The following is a 22,740-nucleotide window of genomic DNA, read 5'->3' as shown; positions in this document are numbered from 1 at the left end:
CGACGTCGGTAGAAAAATATATTTCTGTACCTCGATAGGATTCAAAGATGTGTGGATTCAGAATGATCCTCATTGGTCGATCTACAGGATCAGACTGGGCTTTGAGGTAGTCTAGTTCTCCAGTAACTGCACTTTAGAAGGCTATCGACCTCACTCTTCTACTCGTCTTGTCCTGAAGACTAACTATAATCTGCAAGGGAATTTAATTAATCTGTTGATATTCTTCGCTGATCTCCCGAGACCCACATCACGTGAGAGTTGCCATGGAGACCACGAGGACCGTATGTCCATTTTGGGAAGGTGTGCCCAAACACAGCAAGCGCACTCCACTCACACCTGCAGCACCTGCTAATTCAACTTCGACTTCGACATCAACTCGACATCAATAATTTCGACAATCGACGACACTCACGATTAACACCGACATAATTGCTCTGCCCCGCCATGAGCACCCCGCGTCTACCTCGCTCATAACACGACAAAAGACGACAACAATCTCCCCACGATATCGAAAACGCTATCGACAGCCCTGCTCCCCACCATGGCGCGCGCAGCTGTCTTGCCCCAGTCCCCTGCCAAACGGCAGGCCCGTACTGTGCCTAGAGCGGCCATGAAGACTACTGCTGCTTCCACCGCCAAAGCTAAAGCATCTGCGGACGCCAGAAAGAAGACCGCTGCGAAGTCCTCACGCGCCAATTACGATTCCGATGATACCGATGACGAGCTTGATATTTTGACAAAACAATCGGCACCGAAGCCGAGGGCACGTACAACACCGACTGCTCGTACGACAACGAAGGCCGCCACATCCACCGCCGCGGCCCGGAGCAAGAAGTCTGCAACAGCATCAGCAAAGCCTGTTGAGACGGAGGAAGACCAGGCTGCGAAACCGGAGCCCAAGAAGCGACCTGGAAGGCCGAAGAAGATAACCCCTCCTGCCGAGACTCCTGCCGCCACTGCACCAAAGGCTCGAGGACGACCAAAGGGCTCAACCAACAAGACATCTCATGCCAGTTCGAAAGTATCCACAACGACGCGAAAGAACACACGCACAGTGCCTGAGCCAGAACCTGCAAGCGATAGCTCTGAGCCCAAACAAATTGTCATATCAACCAAATCGACCACCATGCGGTCTAACATCCTGCGTGGTCCGGCCAAGAAGAAAACAGTCACTTTCCAAGATATGATGGATTCAGGATCAGAGGAGGAAGAAGAAATTTTAGCAGATGTTCCTGCACAGGCGAAGGCTGGCTCTAAGACAGCTGGAAAGTCTGGTCTGGGAGCCACGCCAGTTCGCAAGGCAGGAGTTGTCCGAGGACGCAAACTAGCTGCGAAGGATGCTTCGCAGCCTCTTTCCCCCAAGAAGGCCAAGCAGATGGCGAAATCTCTATCCGCATACACTAGTTCTGATGGCGAGGAAGATGAGCTCATCGCAGCGAAGGAAGATGTCAACAGTCCGGCCAGACTGGTTGTTCACTCACCCGTGAAGGAAGCAGCTGAGAACCCGGGACTTGGATCTCCTGTGCGCAAGATCAACTTCACGCCTAAGAAGCCTTCTACTATGGTGGATGAGAATGGCGAACCTAAACTCTCAACCCCGAAGCATGGAACCACTGGTCTCAGCTCCCCTGTTCGTAAAATCAATTTTACTCCTAAGCGCAGCCAAGCTGCCCACGGGAATGACGACTTCTTGAAACTTTCGGCAGGAAAAAATGTTGACTTCAATGATTCGATTTTCTTGTCAAGCCCTGCCAGGCGACCGGAGCTCTCACCCTTCAAGTTCAGCCATGCAGATACTCCTAATCATCATCTTTCCCAGTCTGTGCCTGCCCCGAATTTTACTCCTGGCCAAGCATCACCATTGAAGATGTCTCCTCGGAAAGGGCATTTGAGTGCTTCTCTTATCCAATCACCTGCGAAATCGACTCCTGCATTCCCAGCGCGGTCGTCGTTGTTCCTAAGTCCTGCTAAGAAGGGCGTGTCACCATTTAAGAGTTCATTATTCAAACCCAAATCTCCAACCAGGACCGAAGCTCCCTCAAACGATGAAGTCAGTACCACACCAGCTTCTTTGCCAGCAGAATCTCCCGTGGCGTCGAAATCATTCGATGATGAAAGGGACGGCGATATCAATATGGTGGAGGAAGTGGCGCGTGATCTCTTCGGTGTTGAACTACAATCCTACCAGCCTTTATCAGAGTCGCCCCCGCCGGAACAACCTATGGATATTGAAGAGTTGCAAGAGATGGCTGAGAAAATCCATAAAAGTGAAGATATGCCATCTGGAATAGACCTCAACATGGACAATATCGAAGCAGAGCCATTCCAGATGAGTGATGTTACTGAAGTACCAGGAAAGGAGCACATGAGGACGGATGAGCCAACAGAAGATCAGAATGCTGCCAATCTCGATTTAGGAGATGCTTCGGATATTGACATTGATGGTCAACTCGAGGCATTGCAAAAGGAAATCCAGAGTGAGCCGGATGACTTCGGTACTGTCTGCTTCAACACCATTGAGTCTCTTCAAGCGCCTTTTAAGGAATTTGCACAGCAAGAGAATTTAGGAGATGAGCTCGCCTCAGAAGATGTGGTTCCTCCTCGAGACCAAAGATCCGACGTTGAAATGCAGGATGAAAGCACCGCCGAGACCGATCAGGAAGAAGAGGAAGATCCAGCTAAGCACCTATCAAGTTCCATCCTGAAACCTCGTTTCTCACTCGAGGCCCGGGGTGTGGACACCCAGGGTCTGAATTTGCCAAGTTCGGACCATACTCTCAACTTCGATACTCTTGAACAACTCCAGGCGAGCATTGAGTCCGACAGCGACCAAGGTGAACTTGAAGACCAAGAAAAAGAGCACGATGCTTGCTCCTTTGACCAATCTGATGATGAACACGAAACCGAGATGGAAGAAGATGAGCCTACGATGGTGCCAGCTGAAACCACACTCTCGATCATGTTCAACCCTGGCTTGTCGGAGGAAGTAGGTGGATGCGAGCAAAGAACCAATCCTTTCGAACGAATGCCGTCTATCCCTCCTCCCGCTCTAACACCTCCAGCTGAACGTGCTACTCCTTCTGTGGTGGACAGTGTTGAATCCCACAACAAACTCTATGATATCAATCTTGAACCACGTGAGGATGCGGAGGATAGTTTCTTTGAAACAACACAGTCGGATTTTCCTACCCCAAGAGTGCCCTCTGCTGCGGATACCCCAGCTTCGGCGGGTCGTCGAAAGTCTAACTTTAATGTTGACTTGGGCTTCACACCCCTCGCTCAGAAATTTGGACACTGGGAAACGGATGCCCCTTCACAGAATCTCTCTGGAAAACCACGCCGACGAGGTGTGTTTTCCCTTGTTGGTCCTCTGGAGAAGCACGTTGAGCCTAGCACTCCCGACATTGGCGATGTTTCTTATCCAGACCTCTCGCGCACTCCACTTGCAAATACCCCATCTTTGTTCGCGGAACTGCCGCTCCAGGATCGGACGGACGACCAATCCATGTCACCAGTCCATGTGGGAACCGCTAAATCCCCCAGCGCGACAGAACACTCAGAGGTAATGGATTCGCCTTCTAGGAGTGAAATCTTCGAAGACCCCGATCATATTGCTCTGGAGGAAGAACACGAACAGATTCGTTCGCGCCAAGTTTCAAGCACACCTGAGCCGATTGAACGGCCCGAGCAAGAGATGGTATCTGATGATGAGAAAGAGAACGGCGATGCCTCTATCATCCCCGCCACTCCTATCAGAGCGGCCCCCGAGCACCGTACTTTCCACACAGTCTCCAAGGTTCCCCTTAAAGGAGAAGGCGAAATTTCTCCCTTAAAGGTCCCTCGAAAGCGTGGCCATTCACTTTCTGGGGCATCTCCTACTCGCTCATCACCTCGTGTCCGCAAGCCAGCCTTCAGGCCTTTCGTTGATAGCGCGCCAACTCTTTCTCCAACCCGCAAGTCGCCTCGTCCTGACAGAAGCCCAACCCCCAAGCGTCGTTGCAGTGCCCCAAGACGCTCGTTGGATGCCCCTAAATCACCGTCTCCTGTCCGAAGTCCCTCCAAGTCCCCTCGAAAGGCTAAACCTATCAGCCAAGCTCTCCAGGGTGCTGTTGTTCATGTTGATGTACACACCACCGAAGGCGAAGATGCATCAGGGATCTTTGTCGAGCTATTGCAACAGATGGGTGCCCGCTGTGTGATGTCTTGGTCTTGGAATGGTCGATCAAGCTTGTCCCCTGTTGATGGGGCAGACCCTAAAGATTCCCGCGTGGGTATCACTCATGTGGTGTACAAGGATGGTGGCTTGCGAACCCTCGAGAAGGTCAAGCAAGCATCCGGTCTTGTTAAATGTGTAGGAGTTGGCTGGGTTCTTGAGTAAGTTATTTCATCAAAACTGATACTGTACCGAACTAACGACTTTTTAGCTGCGAGAGAGAAAACAAGTGGCTTGATGAGACTCCCTATACATTTGACAGCTCGATCGTTCCTCGCGGGGGAGCAAAGCGCCGGAAGAGCATGGAGCCGCGCGCTTTGAGCAATGTCAATGGTAGCGTTGTTCAGGTGGCTGAACCATCTACTCCTTCAGCAAGTGGCCGTCGTTGTGGAGCGAATAGTGGTGCAATCGAAGGATTCCGCAAGATCACTCCTCCTACTCCAACTCGACAGGAGGCACCTACAACCCCTACTCACCAATCATCGGGCGATTATAACTTCCCCCAAACACCAGGATACAATTTTGCCAACCTCGACGCTATTGGCATGTCCCCTGCTACACCTTACTTCCTCTCAAGCCGAAACCAGCTGGTTCAGCAATCTTGTCCACCAAAGCAGAGCAACAAGGGCTTGTTCCCGGTTTCAAAGCCTACTTTCAGCCTGGAGGAAGAAAGTGAGGAGGAGTCGAGACGCCAGCAACGTGCTCGAATGGAAGCTGCCCGGAGAAAGAGCTTGTTTTATCGACCCGCCGTTGGAAGTCCTCTCGGGAAGTGAAGAATTTCTTTGAGGATTTGATTTTTGATTTTTGCTTTTGTTTTGACCAAGCTATTGTTCTCATACCTTTTGTTAATATTTTCTGTTGTCCATTGTATATATGGGGACTTTTGGAGTGTTATTTGGTAGCTTGGAGCTTGGAGGGTATTTTTTATCTGGATGGAATGGCATGACAGGGTTCTTTTGCTTTCAACTCTTACAATACAAGCCAATTAGGACTGATATATTCTTTCAATTGGAAACTAAACTATCATTTCCCTATTAGCGGAGAACGCGTGTTCTAGCGGCTGTGATTGACTTGGCTTATTCGTGACTACCTAGTCACTAATAAGCCTAGTAGCTAAGACTAGACATGTGCGTAAAGTCTGTACTGCCTTCGGATTGACCATCCTACATTACAGATCCAAGAAAACTCAAAGAAGAGATGATTCAAAGATGTCCGCTGGATAGAGCCAGATACAGATCATCATAAAACTGACCAGTCAGAAACGTCATGCACCAAATGACGGACTAACGAATTCCCTCATGGCACTTGTAACATCCCCTCCCTGAGCCCGAAGCAACTCCGTCGCCCTATTCCTATGAACATCTAGCTGATCAGCCTGTATGTGCAGTCCATTAGCAAACACTGCACCAAAAAAACGAAACATCCCATCTTCGAGTCCTCTACATACCAAAAACGTGACATCCGCAGCAACAATCCTAACATTCCTCCGAACATCCTCCTTTTTAAACGGTTCAACCGACTTCTTCCCCACCGAACCCTGTCCCGAAGCAATTTCCAACCGACTCATCGCCTTTCCTAACGCCTCTTGCTCGGCATTTGAGCGTCCTGGCGCGGGTTCGCCATCGGTGGCTAATTCCGTTGTATTCAGGGAGGAAAGGGCTGCGGCCGCTTTGCGGTCTTCGGCATTGGATGGAAGGGATTGGTCGAGGGCTTCTGGATCAGCGGTTGCAGATGGTATTGAGTCTGACATTGTTATGGATGTAGATGTGATGGGAGAGGAGTCTGTGGCTTTGTTGGATGAGGAGAACCCCTCACGTCATTGATACCCCGGATTTTGGATGAGGTAATCGCCAAGAGGGGAATTTGGGGGTTTCTTTGATTTAGAGATGGAAATAAAATGGAATAGACAAGGAGTGGAGAATTACGTGATGGTCTATAACATTTATTGTATTGTTCGTGGTTTCTGGTAGTTATTTAGCTGTAGGCTTTGTATTAGAGTGTGGGACGAGGTCAATGTTCTGCTACAATCAACATATAAATATCAAGGAGTGTACATTCAGAACTGTACCTAAAAAATGGAGCTCGTATAAGGAGCTGCCGTAACTATTGTAGATACCTAGCTGCTTCGAGTTTTAGTCATCTGCAATACAGCTCATAATAAAAGACGTTCGTTTTGCCCTTGCACATGAATATAGAGCCGATGAAACCACTGATAAAATCCATGTCTGATCATTTCAAAGAACTTTGCGTCTCGATCCATTAGCCCAGAGTTGATGTGCAAGTGAAAAAGCGAATCTTTGATACAAGCTGTATCTAAAGACAACTTGGTTTCTTTGTGTCTTGTTTGGTGTAAATATAATACATACACTAATAGTGTATTCGGAGTTTAAGAGTCGAGACTGCCGGTGTCGGGGGGGAGAAGTGCGGAGATCGCTGAGAACTCCGCATTCTCAACACTTGGCAAAGCATCTTTAGTTTGTCTGAGTCTTCTCACTCTACACAGTTCGTAATTTTGTCAAGAATTGAGCAAGGACGTTTGCGAGAGTATCATTTTAAATTATACCACTTTTAGTCATCGGTTTTGATTGCTTATTCTCCCTTGATTTGCCCTTGTTGAGCGGAACTCTCCGCCGATCACAAAAAAATGGAAGGACGCACCCCAGAGAAGGCCCCTTTTTCGGAACATGTTGACTTGAAGGATGGGATAGCTGTCAAACAATTAGTCGAAAGCCCAATCGCAGGTGTATCAGCAAGGGAGTATAACAGGATTTTGCGAAAGGTTGATTATCGTGTCATTCCTATCCTGGCTTCTCTTTACTTGCTCAGCTTTCTAGACAGAGGTTAGAAGAACCTAGCGAGCATCAAGTGTTTTCACTGACAAGAGTAGGCAGTATTGGTAATGCAAACATCCAAGGAATGTCCGAGACTTTGGGACTAGTTGGTCAACAATACAATTGGTGAGTACTTTCATACTTACTTTACTCTGCCTCGACCTCGATAGAGACTAACATTTACTATGGAAATAGGTGCCTTACGATATTTTTCTTCCCATACTCCTTCACTGAGCCGTTGTGTAATCTGCTCTTGGTCCGCTTGAAGCCCAGCATTTGGCTTCCATCCATCATGGTCGCTTGGGGTACTGGGTTCTTATTCTTTTATGACTGAAATATACAGTTTGTAGCTAATGCTCTGGCAGGTATCGTGATGACATTAACGGGGATAGTTCAAAATTACTCGGGACTTTTAGCTGCTCGATTCTTCCTTGGTAGGATCGTGCCATCAAATCAGAAGTTGGAATCACTGACCTAATTTTCTACGACACTATAGGACTCACGGAAGCTGGACTATGTATGAAATCTACTTCCAATATCCATGTTGAAATATCTTGACTAACCCCCGTTGTATTAAGTTCCAGGATTGGCTTTCTATATCTCTCTTTGGTATGTCACGCAGTACTACTAAGAGGCTATTAATTCCAACTGGAAATCGAATAGGTATCCTCGCGCAAATGCCCAGTTCAGACTCGCCTTGATCTTTGCCTCGGCATCTATGGCTGGGGCCTTCTCTGGGCTTCTGGCATACCTAATCAGCATGATGGATGGGATTGGTGGGATCGAGGGTTGGCGCTGGATGTAAGATCAGCTATCTCTTCTGGGTAAGATGCACATGCTAACATCTTCTAGCTTTATCCTAGAGGGAATTCTTACGGTTGTAGCGGCAGCGATCTCCTATTTTCTAGTTTGGGATGAGCCGGCAACAGCAAGCTTTCTCACTAACGAAGAGAAGAGTGTAATCCTGAAAGCTTTAAATCCCGTGCAGGCAGAAGTTTCTACAGGTCCGCAACTTGGTGCTAAGCAGTCAGCGAAGTGGGAGCATGTTAAAGCAGCGATTTGCGACTGGCAGGTATGTTGCAATTATCTTGATCATTGTGATTAGAAGCACTAACCAGATGAATCAAGACAATCTTCCATTGTATGAACTACTGGGGAGTCGTGAGTCATCACCACCATTATCTAGAGCCGTATTCAACTAAATCCGAATAGGCTTGCGCTGTATACGCACTCTCTCTTTTTCTTCCGGCCATTATCAAAGGGCTTGGCTACTCAGCTGCGATTGCCCAGCTTCTAACGATACCAGTCTATGCAGCAGCAACGATTTCCTGTATTACGGTGGGATATTATGCCGACAAAACGGGGCAGCGCAGTCTCTTTACTGTTCTGTGTTACTGCGCAATTGTTGTGGGCTACATCATTGCTGTGGCGCCTCCCAAATTCATGCCAGGTCTTACATATGCAGGGTGCTTTATCGCCGCCTGTGGAATCTACCCAGGTACTTTGGATCCTTCAACTGACTTAGCATCCTGATTCTAACAAATATTGCAGCTATCCCGGGCCAACTCGCGCTTTCATCAAACAATTGGGCTCCAAATTCGAAAAGAGCAATTGGAATGGCCATCCAGATGGGCTTTGGTTCTATGGCTGGAGCTGCTGCATCTAATTTCTATCGCAGTACAGATGCCCCAAGGTACCGACTTGGTCATATTCTAGTTCTCGTTTTTGCGGCCACGGGTTTAACTACGATGATTTTGTATTATCTTATCTGTCGAAGGTTGAATGGGAGAAGAGATACGGAGGCAGATAGCATTTATCAGTATACTGCCGAGCAACTGGTTGAGATGGGAGACAAGGCACCAAGTTTTAGATACAAACTATGAAGAAAATATGAGACTAGCCCGGGCAAGATATGACAATGAAAACATCATTGTCTATATCTCCCAAATTATCCAAGAGTGGCTTGTTTATTTTTTGAGAAGATACAAGGTAGTACCTTGTATCTTCTAGGAGAACATTCGATATTTAAGTTTAGCCTATCGAAACTCTCTCTAGTAATAATAGAGATCGCGAGAGGAACCAAACTAGAGAGTGCAGAAATATTTACGACTCATTCTCCTCATCCGTTGTCTTTTTGGGCTTTTCTATCCCTTTCCCTTCATAAATCGACCAAAGCACAAACCAGCCTATCAAAGACTCAACAGCTAAAGCCCACCACACAGCTCCCACCATGTTATTGGCAAGGCCCAGGCCAAGACCCCAACCACCAAGCAGTGGCCCCAAAGTACGAGCTCCACTAGAGATACTCTGTGCGACACCATGGACCGTTCCAAGTATGGAGGGGTCAGTAACGCAGTTGTTCACAAGAATTATGGCGGCTGGTAGGGCGAATGTGCGAGAAATGACTTGCAAAAATACTACAACAGTGAATGAAGGCCATACAATCCAAGGGACTCGCGGAAGAATCACAAGGAAGGGCATGAGGAGATAGGAAATTGGTGAAAAAGGGAGAAACATCCGGAATGAGGTGAGTGTTCCTAATTTTGTCTGTACTCGGGGATACAAGAGGATTTGTAATGGGAGTCCGATGAAGCCGATAATCGCTGTTGCAAGACCGACTCGAGAAGAAGGTAGTCCAAGACCCCCGCCAAAGTGGAATAGACCACGTCGGGAATCCTCTGGTGCCCGAGGTGTTGGGAGGAAAGTGAATGTCATAGCATTGAAGGCACTGGTGTGGAAAGCAAGAAGGAAATGGGCTAAAAGGGTTAGTAGAATATTGCGTGAGAATATCTGACGAAGTCCAGGTCGCTTGTGACGAGATGCTGGAGAAGAGCGTGATCGGACTGGACTTGAGGGTGCAGACCAAGTTTCAACGCTGCCATCCAGGTACAAAGAGTCATCGTCGTTGTATCGAGTCAAGGGACGATAGTGTCGATGTTTTCTATTGAATGCGCGGGTGATTCTCTTGCCTAAGTTACGTCCCCAATCTTTCCGATATCGAGCAGCCTCATGAGTCTGGAAGATCGGAGGGGTAAGTAGATTGTTCGATCGAATCCTCCGGAATAAAACTACTACCTAGTAGTAGGTGCTGGGGCCTTAAAACTCACCTCATCAAGGCCAAGGAAGACAGCAATCAGAGACAGAAATATGAAGATGGCACTCAAAACGTTCGGAAGTGCATAAGGCCATTGTTTCATCCACCATATCCCTTTTTCTCCTCCAAGTATTGATCCTGCGCCAAATAACCATGGGAAGCTATTGACCGGATCTGCGAGAGAGCCTCCTAAAATTGGACCAATGATGACACCAATGTTAAAGCACATCGGGAGCAACAGGAATGCTCGTGATTGATACCTGGCCAGTGAGTTAATTACAATATCTTCAGAAATGCCCAATACCAAGAACTTACTTCTTTTCAGCTATGATTTCAGCAATCAATGTTCTCATGACACCAACATTACTATTCAGCACACCTCCAAGTGTTCGAAAGACAGCAGCAGCCATGAAAGACCGAGAGAATCCAAACCCAATACACGAAATGCATGTTCCTAACAGGCCGATGAGAAGCACTCTCTTCCGGCCCATCCAAGAAGCATCTGCCAATCGGCCCCAAAATACCGCTGTTAGGAACTGTGCTGCAGTAAAACTTCCCTGCAATATACCAGCCTGAGCAGAGATTGTTGAATCCGGCAAAGAAGGATCAAATGACTTAAGTTGGTAAAACATATAAGCCTGCAATGAAGTTTGAGTGAGAGGTTCCGATAATCGGGCAAATGTGAGTATCGCCAGCTGCCCTTTCTTGGGCAGCGAAGCCCATGTCACCGGTTTCTCGGGTTCTTCTTCAACACGCCCATTTTGGCTATCGGTATCACTTTCGTCCGCTGAAGGAAACCGGTGGTGGGATGTGATGAGGGGAGCTGTATCAAGATGTCGTGTTGGATTTCCTTCATTGATTACCGTATCAACACTATCTCTTTCAATATCACTCGAGAGATCGACAGCAGGAGTATCAATTTCCTGACTATGTTCTTCTGATAAACAAAAGCCATCCTCGACCCCACGCCGAGCTTGGACTGAGTGGGGGGAATGCGACCCCATTCGGCCAAGGCTTTATTCCAGGGGCACGCGACCGGTTTGAGGTTGATGGATATATCTATTGCGAGGCTATTAAAAGTGAAGCCTTACGAGAATTTCAAGATATTCAAATTCTTGGCGCACGAGGTTCCAGAGGTTCTGTACCACAATACGTTGTAAGGTCGGGAGTTGTAATGGCGAAAAAAGAATATCAAATTGAAAATGAAAATGAAAGGAAAAATATCCGCTCTGACACCATCGTTGGCCACTCTCCACACTTCCACGAATTGTGGAACTGCCGATTTAACCGCTTAACTCCGAGCTCGCGTGGATGAAGTTGACGAATATAGGATAGTTGTACAACGATATAGTAATAGGAAAAAAGAAAGATATCTAGTCATAATTCATCGAGATTGTATTGCTATCACCAAAGTATCGATGTGATTATCCACTGAGTGTTTAAATCTGATTTTTCTCCACCCAAAATCCACAGGAGCGCAGGCTAAGTAGAATTGTACAAATAAAAATCTCATGAATATAAAGAAACCCTGAATTTTGTAAAAATATATCACTAGGAACTGGTTTGGAGACAAAAGTGTTGTGATGTCGGAAGATAAGGTGTGTATAGTTGGTACCTTTACACTTAATACGCGAGAACAGGGTTTTATAGACTTCCATTCAACATCAACAATGTGAAGATACGACGATGATGCTCACATACCCCGAGTTCATCTAGTATTATCATGTTTCACTGGAGCTGGCAGAAGCCTTATAGAAAGTAAATGATTCACGACACTCGTGGAATAGGAAAATGTCGTTTTTTGCTGATTGCGATCCTAATCCCAGCGCACATACTGGCACGCGAGATTGGCCACAAGCTAAATCTATTATGCATGGTCTGTCTTACTTTCAACTATATAAAACTTGTAAAAAACACCATGATTAGCTCAAACATCCATTTTCATTCGATCGTGCTTCAAATCCCGCCGAGTCGCAGTGTCAACTTCGGCGGTTGACTCTTGACTGATGGGCCTGAGATCCTCAATATCGCCCCCGCGACTACCTTTCCTATCCCAAGTATCAAGGACATAAGCGTCTGTTCGGCCTCCATCATCCATGAAATCGCTCGAAGCTTGTGTGATTGCCTCCTGACTCGATCGATTCGTATCCCCACGCTTCGGAACGGGAGGCACATTCCCGGGTTTCCGGAAATTTGACCGGATGAATGTCATCTTACATGGGAGAGAGAAAGATGGCCTGGATCGAGAGCCTTCAGAGTATCCGCTGCCATCTTTGTGCTGGTTACCGGCTTGTCCTGGTCTTCCACGGTTTTTGCTGTTATAAGAGAATGCCTTGAGACCGAATATTTTGCGAAGAAGAGGCCACCAGCACATCAGATTGGCTACATAGATGGCTGTACTCGCTTCACGAATGTACCATATCTGGTAGGTTGTTGTGAGTGGGGAGGCGAAATTGAAGTATTTGTTGAGGATCGCTGCGACGATGGTGAATAGACCCAAGCTCATGACTCCAATCAGGAGAATCTTGCGCGTGCGTTTGAGCTGGGCTTTAACGAGAAGAGGAATCGGGATTGCAAACATTATTGCGTCAGATGAGATATTGAACACTGCCTGTGTGATTGAATAATGCTGGTAGGTGGCGCATTGCATATTATCAACGGGCATGGCCCAGTACTGTGAGAATGGTCTGCAGTATACTGCATAGTAGGTGACCATGATGACGACGAATCCCAGGGCCACATATACTGAAAGAATCTTGATATATAGATTCGATCGGAGGTTCATCGTAATCCTCCAATATAGTATCAACATGCAGGTCTTCACACCCCAAGTCGAGACAAGCATGCATTGTTCGAGTCCAATGACTATTTTGCTTCCATAAATTCGATCTCTGACTTGCTTTGGATCGGCGAGGACTTTGTCATAGTCTTTTGGGTCCATAAGATTTGTTGCATAGCGCGCAGATATTTGAATCAATATCAGCATACTTGTGTAGATGCACTGATAAGATCGATAGTGTCAGTATTGGGAAAACTGAAGGGGCCATTCGGTTATTGATCTCACAAATGTCGCAGTCATCACATAGTCGTCCCCTGCATAATAACTCGCTGTTAGTCTTTCGATAATAGTGGAAATATAGATTGGAAAAAGGAAATCGTACAGAATAAGCGCTTGATTCCTCCATTTGCAATCATGCGCGAGATCCTACCCCATGGTTAGTATAGCACCATTTATGAATGAAAATCCTGGAACAAACATTCGGCCTCCATAAAGTACAACGCCAATAGTCCAGAAAATTATAGCTTCAACGAGAAGGGCACGAGGAGTGGGTGAAGTGTTGCCCATCCTGGCCGATGGAGCACTGGTGGCTCCTTGTAATGACCTAGCCTCAGCTGCTGGGCGATGCCGGAGGGTAAAAGGCCATGGGTGCGAAGAAGGAGAAGTATGAAAATTTGAAAAGAATGGATTTTGAGACAGCTGACGACTGGTCGTTCACACAGTTTGCCTGAATATCAAAAGGCAGATTAGTATTTTCAATAGCTCAGTGGGGTTATGGCCAGAGAAGAGGGTTAATTTTATCACCTCAGTCGGTGAAGAGTGATAGGCTCAATTGACAGACACCGGAGAGGTAAGCAAATCGTCATCGGAGGAAAGAGATACAGCGCCATGCATCTTGGTTGTCAAATGTCATTGATGGGCTGGAGGATCCAGTGACAAGCAAGGCGGAATGAGGGACTGATGCAAGGGATTGTGACTCAAGCCGCCGACCCAGATCGATGGCAAGTTGTATTGGGAATGCTGATCCTAATGGAAGATCAATGTGTATGCGCCAATCCCTACTTTTGTTTTCATCGTTCCTTTTTCGGCCCAGATCAAGCATCAGTTCGTCTGGAGGTACTGGAATACGGTAGCAAAGACTCGACATGTTCCTCGGAACGCTCGCTAAGTCTGTACTAGTTAAGGATTTTGGGCATAGTATTTAATGAGTTATTGCATTAAGTGACACCACAATCCTGCAGAGTGTCCAGAAAGGATCATTTTAGCGAGTCAGAAGCTCGGTGTAACCGCTCATCCGGAGGATGTTTGTTATCAACCTTTCCTTTGGGTTTGCGATCATGCAGAATGATCGCTTTGGGCTAGGTTTATGCAAGATGGCAATAGTCCACAAATGATCAGCGGCGTCAGCGCGAACGAAGTTTAACGGGATGAGGAGTCAGATTCCGGGCCTGGCGCGGAAAATCCGCAGTGTCATGTTTGATAGGTGTGATTGAGTGTGATCTGCATGGTGGTAATCTTGGCCAAGCCCCAAACTGCGTCCAAGAGTGATCGTTGAGATCTTCGAGGCAATCTTCGCGTAGTGCCGAAGCGTTGGCGCGATATCCGATGCATACATACATACATACAGTATACATAGTGGCAGAGTCTATTTCAAAGATTTTTACTTTATTCAAGGTCACCTTGGTGACTCGTCAAAGCCAATGCTAGTAAGCATTGACCCACGCCACTTTATATTTTATTACTTGGAGGCTATCTGAGTGGTGGTCAGATTGAATCAGTTGAGTCTTCAGTGTCCGAGTACCACAAGCGGAATGTAGCTTTCGAATTATGTAGGCAGATTTGATAAGAACGGATCCTTCTCAATCACAGATGATGTTGCCCATTTTCGGTTATCACTAGTATTTGATATGCTCGCAATTCAGTGAAAACAACCCATCGGCATCCAATAGGCATGGGAAACACACGCACCGAAAAGATTTCTCCGTCTCTATTCACTCTACCCTTCGAGAGTCATTTATATGAAGCCCGATTTCTAGATATAAAAATATCAGACGTATTAAACATTATATTTCCCAATGATGAGTTGCCCAGACTGGGATAATCCAAGATGGTCGGCGAATGAGATAGACTAGCAATTCTTGCCATATTGCAAGAACAGAAAAAAAGAACGACCGCCTGCTATGCTTCATATTGGCAGAAATCACATTGAATAAGCAAATGAGGATACAGGTATCACAGAAGTTATTATATCATTGCTTCAACATACTTTGTTTTTACCAACAGCGAAATTGATGAGCACACGCGAAAGTCCCTAGAATCAAGATATTTCATGTTCAAAATTAGAACATCGGAATTATCATCCGGATCAGTACATTTCCCCTAGAAGCTCAAAGGAAATTATTTCGCTATTGTTACCCTTTGGTCACAATCAAGCAAAATGGCTCGGATAGAGAAGGAATACAAATTGGTAGGCCTCTCTATTATTCCAACCAGCGCAACTCGAGAAGAACCTAGATTCTGCAAAATCTCACCTTTTTCCTTTCTAGCCTGTTCAGTCCTGGTTTCTATGCGAGAAATTGCTTGAGTACACTTGATGTCCCTAGGAAACCCCCCTGGATGAGACGATACTCTACTGTGATATTATTGAGCTCTACTGGTCGTAGCTTTCATAAGGGAAAGCCTCCATCAGACTAACATGAAACCAAGTAGAAGGGCCATTCTGATTAGATTCAAAATCCAGAAATCAGATACCGATTGATAGTCCTGATGTTAAACAATAGTCGTGACACCCTTTAGAAAGCTCTAGATCGGGTAGTTCATTACGACTCATAGTTGGAGATCTAGTAACTGGTTCTTACTATACGTGAGGAAGTTCCTCTCTTATGCAAATCCCAGGGACATGTAAAACATTCAATTTAGGTCCTACAGTTAGCTCTAGCACATAGATGCACCTATAGTATTGGATTAAGTGGTGATGTGAGAAACGTACAATTTGTATTTCAGATTGCTAATATCCAACTACCAATCTGAACCTTTGGGCAGATATTTAGGATGAGAAAAACTCACTCGCAGCAGATCTCGCTTACGGTCATTTTAAGATGCATTGCTCGATTGAATACTGTAATTAGTATGGAAGTAGGAATTCCATCATTGTAGGATTGCTGACTCACTTCTAGGCGGCATCTTTACCTGACTGACATACAAACTATCAGTCTACTATGCAGTACAAGTCGTGAATGCGATCGAGAAAGCGTGGACCAAGTTATTCGAGGATCAATGTCGATTGATGTCTTGCAGGAGATCAAGAATGCTGCAGGTGGCACAGAGAACTCCAAGAAAAGCACCACTTTCCACCAACTTTTCCTCCGAATCAGGTTGAATCTCTGCGGGAACAAGTTTCAATGAAAACCAAACACATAAGGATCACACTGCTTTAAAATTCCCTGTATTATGTCCGAGTCCAAGGAAATTACCGTGTAAAAAAAGAATCGATGCCCCCCCCCCAAATTGTCCCCACCACCTCCCACCTCCCCCCTTGCAGGGCGTTTGCGATGCATCCAATCCGCGCAACCACCTCAGGCATTTACTCTGAGATACATGGCCCTGATTTGTCCTTAGCCGATAACTTCAAAGGCGATTCCTGCTCAGACCTACGGATTTCCCATTCACAATGCGGTTGCGAGTTCCGAGGCTGCAAGTGTACCGTCTATTGTCAATAGTTACAACCCTAGTTTCCTGCCTGGCTTGCGCCTTTCAACCTCTCAAGTCTTTAATATCATTACACAGAGGCAGGATAAACTGTGAGCACATTTGCGCCTCTCAAGGAAGGCTGTGGATTCATCATCTTCGATTCGTAGTATTTTCCTAATTTGCTGTCTACACGTGGCTGCCATATGTCCGAGCCCTCGCATTAAGCATTCCTGAGAGACTCGACTCGCATTGCTCTCATAGGCCCCAACGACAGAAGGATGGGTCATCTCTTTCTTGTGGGGTGTCTCCTTTTCTAATAATTCTACTCTTCAACCTTGACGTTTCCATCCACGTCGGGGTTTGTTCTATGTCCAGCGTGTTCTTCTGCCAGTGGCATTCTGTCGCAACATCATGGCAGAGGCTAAGCCGCAAACACCTCGGAGCATGATAAACCCACTCAAATCCAAGGGCGAGATCGATGAACTTCGACTTGAATCTGCCCTTGGACACAGGCAAGAGTTGACAAGGCATTTTGGACTTTGGAGTTTAACCAGTCTTGGTATTGTGATTGCGAAGTAAGTCAAATTAGATAGTTGCTGTTGAAAAAGAGATCTAATGGAATTGAATTTAGTTCCTGGGCACTTGCAGGAGGAACCATCGTCACTGCGCTTCAAAATGGTGGTCCCATGGCTGTACTTTACGGTCTCATCCTCGTCAGCGTCTTTTATACGGCTATTTCCGCATCCTTGGCCGAGCTGGCTTCATCAATGCCATCAGCTGGAGGTGTATACTACTGGTCATCAATCCTCAGTCGAAGTCGTGGTCGTAAGGCCGGCTTTTTTACAGGGTATCTCAACGCATGTGCGTGGTTGTTGTCTGCGTCCTCTGTCAGTTCAATGCTGGGTAATGAGGCCGTGGCAATGTACTCGCTGAAGCACACAAGTGTGGATTGGCACTCGTGGCAAGTATTCATCGCCTTTCAACTGGTAAATTGGATGTGTTGTGCTATTGTATGCTTTGGAAATCGGTTCATTCCGATGTTAAACCGGATTGCCTTGACGCTTTCACTATGTGGTCTCGTTGTTACGGTCGTTGTTTTGACTGTTATGCCCAAGTCCCATGCAAGTAATGTGCAAGTGTGGAAGGAATATCATAATGAAACAGGGGGATGGTCGGATGGGGTCTGCTTCATGACAGGCTTGTTGAATGCTGCATTCGCTGTGGGTGTACCGGATGGTATTAGCCACCTTTCAGAAGAAGGTACGAGAGCAAAGCTATGATATTCATTTCAATTTCTAATCAGCTCGGCAGTTCCGAAGCCAGAGACCAAGGTTCCGCAAGGAATAATGCTTCAAATGCTAACTTCATTCACAATGGCTTTTGTTTATCTCATTTCTCTCTTCTACTCCATTCAAGACCTCGACGCTGTCTACGCGAGCGATATCCATTTTTTCCCAACAGCCGAGATATACCGACAAGCAACTGGATCGAATGTCGGCGCAATTGGACTCATTGCTGTTCTATTCATCGCAACCCTCCCCACTCTTGTTGGCGTCTTTATCACCGGTGGTAGAATGTGGTGGAGTCTAGCACGAGATAACGCTACGCCTTTCGCTGGATACTTCTCTCAAATACATCCGACTTTAAACTGTCCAGTTCGCGCAACTCTTGCAATGAGTGGGCTTGTGACTTGCCTTGGTTGTATCTATGTGGGCAGTACCACTGCATTTCAAGCCTTGATCTCATCCTTTATTGTCTTGAGTTCGCTATCCTATTTCGGCGCCATCTTACCACACGTTTTATCCAGTCGTCGAAATATGGTGCCCGGTCCATTCTATATGGGCCAAAAGCTGGGAATGGTCGTGAATATTGTCGCATTGTTATATATTATGGTGACGGTCATATTCTTCTGCTTCCCACTCGTGATGCCGGCAACTGTCAACAACATGAATTACACCAGTGTCATTACGGTGGGACTCATGGCATTAGTGGGCTTGTGGTGGTTGTTCCGCGGTCATCGTGAATATCGAGGGCCGCAGTATAGTTTTGAGGCAGCGGAGAGATTGAGTGTGCTACAGGCAGGAAAAGAAGGACGGAGGTCCTTTATTGATATCATGGGAGAGACGCCAGTGCATGGTGTGGATGAGGGCTGCAATGCGAGATGATTAATGAGTTGGCAAATATTATTGGTTTTGAGTGCCAGTGGATGTAATTGTGAGTGTTCGACGCCCAATGGGATGGGTGCACACTTAATGTTGTTCATATTCAATCTTCCTTTATCAATAATTATGTATTACAATAACGAAATGTTCAAAGAAGACGACTAGGGTATATTGAATTCTTACGCAATGAAAAGGCAGTTGTTGAAATCATCTCTAATCGGAGGAGTTCCCAGTCTCGTCTCCTGGGCCTGGTCCACGAGGCTGGGGAGAGTTCCCTGCCAGCAAACGATCTTTTCGAGGCGAATGATCAACGTAGACTGTAAAATCATCTTGCGTTTCCGACTCAGGCGCAGCCGAGGAAGACGAACCCACAGTCTGATTTCGACGTCCGATGAAGAAACGACATCCTGCAAACAGTTTCTGACCGAGAATGATGATGCTCGAATCTTCTTCGGGACTTGGTCGATACCAGTGAAGAAAGTTGGAGTCAGCCAGTAGACTAGCCATTGCAGCAATGCTAGACGGACTATTTGGTAGAATGTGGTCTGTATTAATGAGAATAGATCCCAATACCCCAAGAACCAAAATAAATGCAAGCAACGACTCCAAAACTCTGGTTGAAATAGAATCTTGGAAGAGTCTGAGTCGAGTCCCAAGTTGGATTTCGCCGCGATATGAGATCCCGAGTGAGCTGTTTGATGAACGAGTGTTGTTGCTGTAGATCTGTGCCTTGATAATTCCATCTTGGAATTTGATTGCTTTCACGACCTCGTCGACTTTGTCGGCCCTTGAGAGATATTCTTTCGGAATTGCGTATCTCCCAGCTGTCAGAGCATCAAAAACTGTATCCATCATCTTGACGTCGGTCGATGTTTTGAATGATTCAAAGGGGAGATATTGATTGGTTATTGTGGTGACCGAAGATTCATCCGGTTGAGGCGGATGCTCTAAATCCAAGTCAAAGCTTGGTAGCTTGAATCGCACTTTGGTGTTGACTGTCTCTGCTCCAGGCATGCAAGCCAATCCTGCTGCATGCTGGAGGGTGCTACCCCTCATAATGGCCCCAGTAATACGTTGCTCCTCCATTGGCTGTGATATTTCCTTTGGTCATGCAGCTGGTAGCATCCCTTGTGATGCCGAATGTGCCCTCACCTACCGTCGATAATGTTTCCCAGCTATTGTCTCCATTCCATGCTTGATCGATCGAGTATGGAGGGCAAGCCATTTTGGGAACCTTGGTAACATTGATTGAGCTGTCATAGTAGGTCACGACCGTCTTGTTAAAATCTGAAAATGGAATCATCTTGCAAACAAGGGCACTGCGTGTCGCAGGCACATAGAGGTCAACAAAAGATTCGTTTTCAATTTGGCTCTTGACCTTGTCACTGAGTTCCAGTTTAGGAAAGGCGAGATTTTCGTAGGTCCAACGTGGGTAGGTCAAGTTCGCCTGGATGATATACTGAGCCGTGATAATACTTTGCTCGAAGCCGATGTCGGTGCCCGAGGGAACAAATGTCGGAGGATAGCGATCGAAAGTGTCGTTGCGAAAAAGGCTTATTTGTAGTTGACGAGGAACTTCAATGGGCGAGTATAAACCACTTGTGACGATAGTCAAGAATGAGGCTGTTAGAGCAGCCAAGGTTGTGACGAGGACAGAAAAATGTTTGGTTCGGATTGATTTGATAATGAGAGTGATGTCCAACGAGTCACGAAAATCAAGAGACAGAGACTCCTGGAAGGTTGCTCCCACTGATCGTAGACGGGCATATGGTGCAAAGAGTCGAGTGTTGGAATCGATACTTCCGAGAGATAGACTCAATGAGACCATGACGGTGGCGGGGACAAGTGTCCAAGCATAATGGATGTATTCATTATTTGGCACATCTCCAAGACCATTGCTCTTCTGAGATTCGTATAGAACGACTTCCAATGCAACTATTACCAGGGCCACTGTGACAAAAATGGCAATACGGTATCCAAGAGAAGGAAGCGGTTTGGATGGTGTCTCTGGAATGGCGCGTTGTCCATTTTGTTCAACTTGTTCAGCTTGTTCATCGGATTTTTCAATAACCCCCCTTGTCGACAGCCTCAATTAAGAATCCGTCATCAGTTCGATGAGAAAAAATACCGGCTCCCTTCGAGTCGAGCACGAAGAGCACCCGGTAAATATGCACTAGTCCCTTTGAGAGTCTCAGTGAGTGTGTCACTCTGAGATAGGATATTGGCAATGCCAGACAACGTATTGGGATCCCAAGGGGCGAATACAGGTTTCGACCTCGAACTGAGCACAACCATCGCAATCGCGAGAAGAATATTAAGAGCCAGGCAAGTCTCGATAACACGAAGCGGGAGCTCCGTCATCACAACCCGTTGCTCATTGACAATTGCTGACCCTGAAGAGGTAGAATTCCGGTGCTTAACAAGGCCTTTTCGCATGAATTGTGCCGCCATAGCTTGGTAGTATGAGCTCGATATGTTAGTCAATGCCCCATCTTCAAACAGAATGTCAATGTCTCCAGTTCTTCCAGCAAGCCATGCACCCATTCCGATTGGATGGGCAATAGATGAATTTCCGCTACCATTGATAGAAAAGGGATCATGATAAACAATTGGTGCGAAGATATCATTTTCCTGCTCACCTCCCGCCACCTGTCCGGCAATATCCCAGCCAGTTATACCCGACAGACTAGACGGGCCAGTATATGGAAGGCTTTCGACCTGGGCTTTAAGCGGCTCAGTCGCATTGTATGTAGTATTGACCATTGCAAGGGAATACGATGGACTGCATAGCATTTGGACAGAGCGAATAATAGACACATTCGCCCTGATATCATACCCCATGGCACCGGCACCTGAAAAGACGGTCGTCTGATTGACGTGGAAAGCACCGATTAAAAGGCGCATATCGTCTGATCCCTGAGTACTCTCCACGCATTTACCGGATTGAAACGTTGTCACATAGCGGATATCATTGTTCGGGATTTCAATAACGACTTTGTCGAGCGTACAGGATGGAGTTGAGAAATTAAGAAAGCTGCGCGTCTCCGAGGTCATACCACCCTGCACCCATTGCCATTCATCGATGCTAACCTCTGCAGGTTCGCAATTCATACGGGAGGTGAGTGCCAGAACAGGTGCGCTTAGAATCGCGTCCGATGAAGTGTTTGGAGCTGCGAATCGTTGGTAAACAAGTTCTTTGTTGGTACCCTCAGGATAAGTTCCATTCCTAAAGAGAACCCCGTTCAGTATATCAAATGGTGCTGCATCAGATGAATTGAACTGGGGATTCGAAGCATCAAAGACGTCGATCAACTCGATGTCCACATTCCTAGTGACGGGGATTTCCTGTAGAGCGAAAAGACCGGTAGAGAAAACGATGATTAGACGAAGTAGTAAAGAGCAAGAAATTCCTGATGCGACAATCGCATGTTTCTTCTTGAGGGCATTCCATAGCGCGACCGGCTGCATCACAGATACATAATCCAACAACAAGCTCTGACTCGCCTCTGCAGGGTTCGTTCGATCTTGCAGCGCTCGCCAAGGAGCATTCTGCTTTGCTTGGAATTCCACTCGCGCCCATAGAGCGGCAACTATAGTCAGGATAGCGGTTGGACCATATGTCCAGGAGTAATGACGACTTTCAATGGAGGAAGCAATTCCATAATTCACGTTCGAGACATGATCCAGAACCTCCAATGCTGCTATCAGGCCGGCGAATAGCAGGATGAAGAGAATCAATACTCGCCGTTGGAGATATGCCGGTCGCCATCCGGTGCCATTATAAAGTGTATATTTATCACCGACCTTGCGACCAACCTCTTTCACGCTGTCAAGCGTGAAGGTCTTGATAGGCGCGAAGCGTTGGGTCGGCATATCGACGCCCGATCATGAAGTCGACCAGCCCTTCAAGTGAAAAAGAACATGAAGTGGGGGGAAGCAGGAAGAGTCAATCTTTTAAATCAAATCAAACG

At 46.6% G+C, this 22,740-nt stretch overlaps 7 protein-coding genes across 7 annotated transcripts; 3 read left to right on the top strand and 4 right to left on the bottom strand.

Moving 5' to 3' along the window:
* Nucleotides 1–541: 541 nt before the first annotated feature.
* On the top strand, nucleotides 542–4,986 carry N7469_008645 (uncharacterized protein; the record flags this gene model as incomplete). Its single annotated transcript, XM_056647563.1, has 2 exons — nucleotides 542–4,374; nucleotides 4,425–4,986. The coding sequence occupies 2 exons, from the start codon at nucleotides 542–544 to the stop codon at nucleotides 4,984–4,986; spliced, it is 4,395 nt and encodes a 1,464-aa protein (XP_056497328.1).
* Nucleotides 4,987–5,477: 491 nt separating this feature from the next.
* On the bottom strand, nucleotides 5,478–5,963 carry N7469_008644 (huntingtin-interacting protein K; the record flags this gene model as incomplete). The annotated part of the gene is made up of 2 exons (XM_056647562.1): nucleotides 5,478–5,588; nucleotides 5,661–5,963. 2 exons carry the CDS (start codon nucleotides 5,961–5,963, stop codon nucleotides 5,478–5,480), a joined length of 414 nt encoding a protein of 137 aa, XP_056497327.1.
* An 894-nt stretch (nucleotides 5,964–6,857) lies between these two features.
* On the top strand, nucleotides 6,858–8,927 carry N7469_008643 (uncharacterized protein; the record flags this gene model as incomplete). Its single annotated transcript, XM_056647561.1, has 11 exons — nucleotides 6,858–7,053; nucleotides 7,101–7,170; nucleotides 7,240–7,349; nucleotides 7,410–7,478; nucleotides 7,541–7,561; nucleotides 7,623–7,653; nucleotides 7,708–7,845; nucleotides 7,897–8,116; nucleotides 8,173–8,205; nucleotides 8,257–8,542; nucleotides 8,596–8,927. 11 exons carry the CDS (start codon nucleotides 6,858–6,860, stop codon nucleotides 8,925–8,927), a joined length of 1,506 nt encoding a protein of 501 aa, XP_056497326.1.
* Nucleotides 8,928–9,147: 220 nt separating this feature from the next.
* Nucleotides 9,148–11,142, bottom strand: N7469_008642 (putative MFS multidrug transporter; the record flags this gene model as incomplete). The annotated part of the gene is made up of 3 exons (XM_056647560.1): nucleotides 9,148–10,059; nucleotides 10,152–10,398; nucleotides 10,454–11,142. The coding sequence occupies 3 exons, from the start codon at nucleotides 11,140–11,142 to the stop codon at nucleotides 9,148–9,150; spliced, it is 1,848 nt and encodes a 615-aa protein (XP_056497325.1).
* A 923-nt stretch (nucleotides 11,143–12,065) lies between these two features.
* N7469_008641 (uncharacterized protein) lies at nucleotides 12,066–13,484 on the bottom strand (the record flags this gene model as incomplete). The annotated part of the gene is made up of 4 exons (XM_056647559.1): nucleotides 12,066–13,139; nucleotides 13,203–13,231; nucleotides 13,300–13,343; nucleotides 13,396–13,484. The coding sequence occupies 4 exons, from the start codon at nucleotides 13,482–13,484 to the stop codon at nucleotides 12,066–12,068; spliced, it is 1,236 nt and encodes a 411-aa protein (XP_056497324.1).
* Nucleotides 13,485–17,018: 3,534 nt separating this feature from the next.
* N7469_008640 (putative choline transport protein) lies at nucleotides 17,019–18,772 on the top strand (the record flags this gene model as incomplete). Its single annotated transcript, XM_056647558.1, has 3 exons — nucleotides 17,019–17,182; nucleotides 17,239–17,867; nucleotides 17,919–18,772. 3 exons carry the CDS (start codon nucleotides 17,019–17,021, stop codon nucleotides 18,770–18,772), a joined length of 1,647 nt encoding a protein of 548 aa, XP_056497323.1.
* Nucleotides 18,773–18,982: 210 nt separating this feature from the next.
* N7469_008639 (DUF3433 domain-containing protein) lies at nucleotides 18,983–22,642 on the bottom strand (the record flags this gene model as incomplete). Its single annotated transcript, XM_056647557.1, has 3 exons — nucleotides 18,983–19,870; nucleotides 19,926–20,844; nucleotides 20,898–22,642. 3 exons carry the CDS (start codon nucleotides 22,640–22,642, stop codon nucleotides 18,983–18,985), a joined length of 3,552 nt encoding a protein of 1,183 aa, XP_056497322.1.
* Between the last annotated feature and the right edge of the window lie 98 nt (nucleotides 22,643–22,740).

This window comes from Penicillium citrinum (genome assembly GCF_028827155.1).
Source record: "Penicillium citrinum strain IBT 23319 chromosome Unknown utg000008l:1.0-2707905.0:1.0-2709502.0, whole genome shotgun sequence".
Classification (NCBI taxonomy): Eukaryota; Fungi; Ascomycota; class Eurotiomycetes; order Eurotiales; family Aspergillaceae; genus Penicillium; species Penicillium citrinum.
The sequence above is the reverse complement of the archived record's forward strand: the minus strand, read 5'-3'. Positions and strand labels throughout refer to the sequence as shown.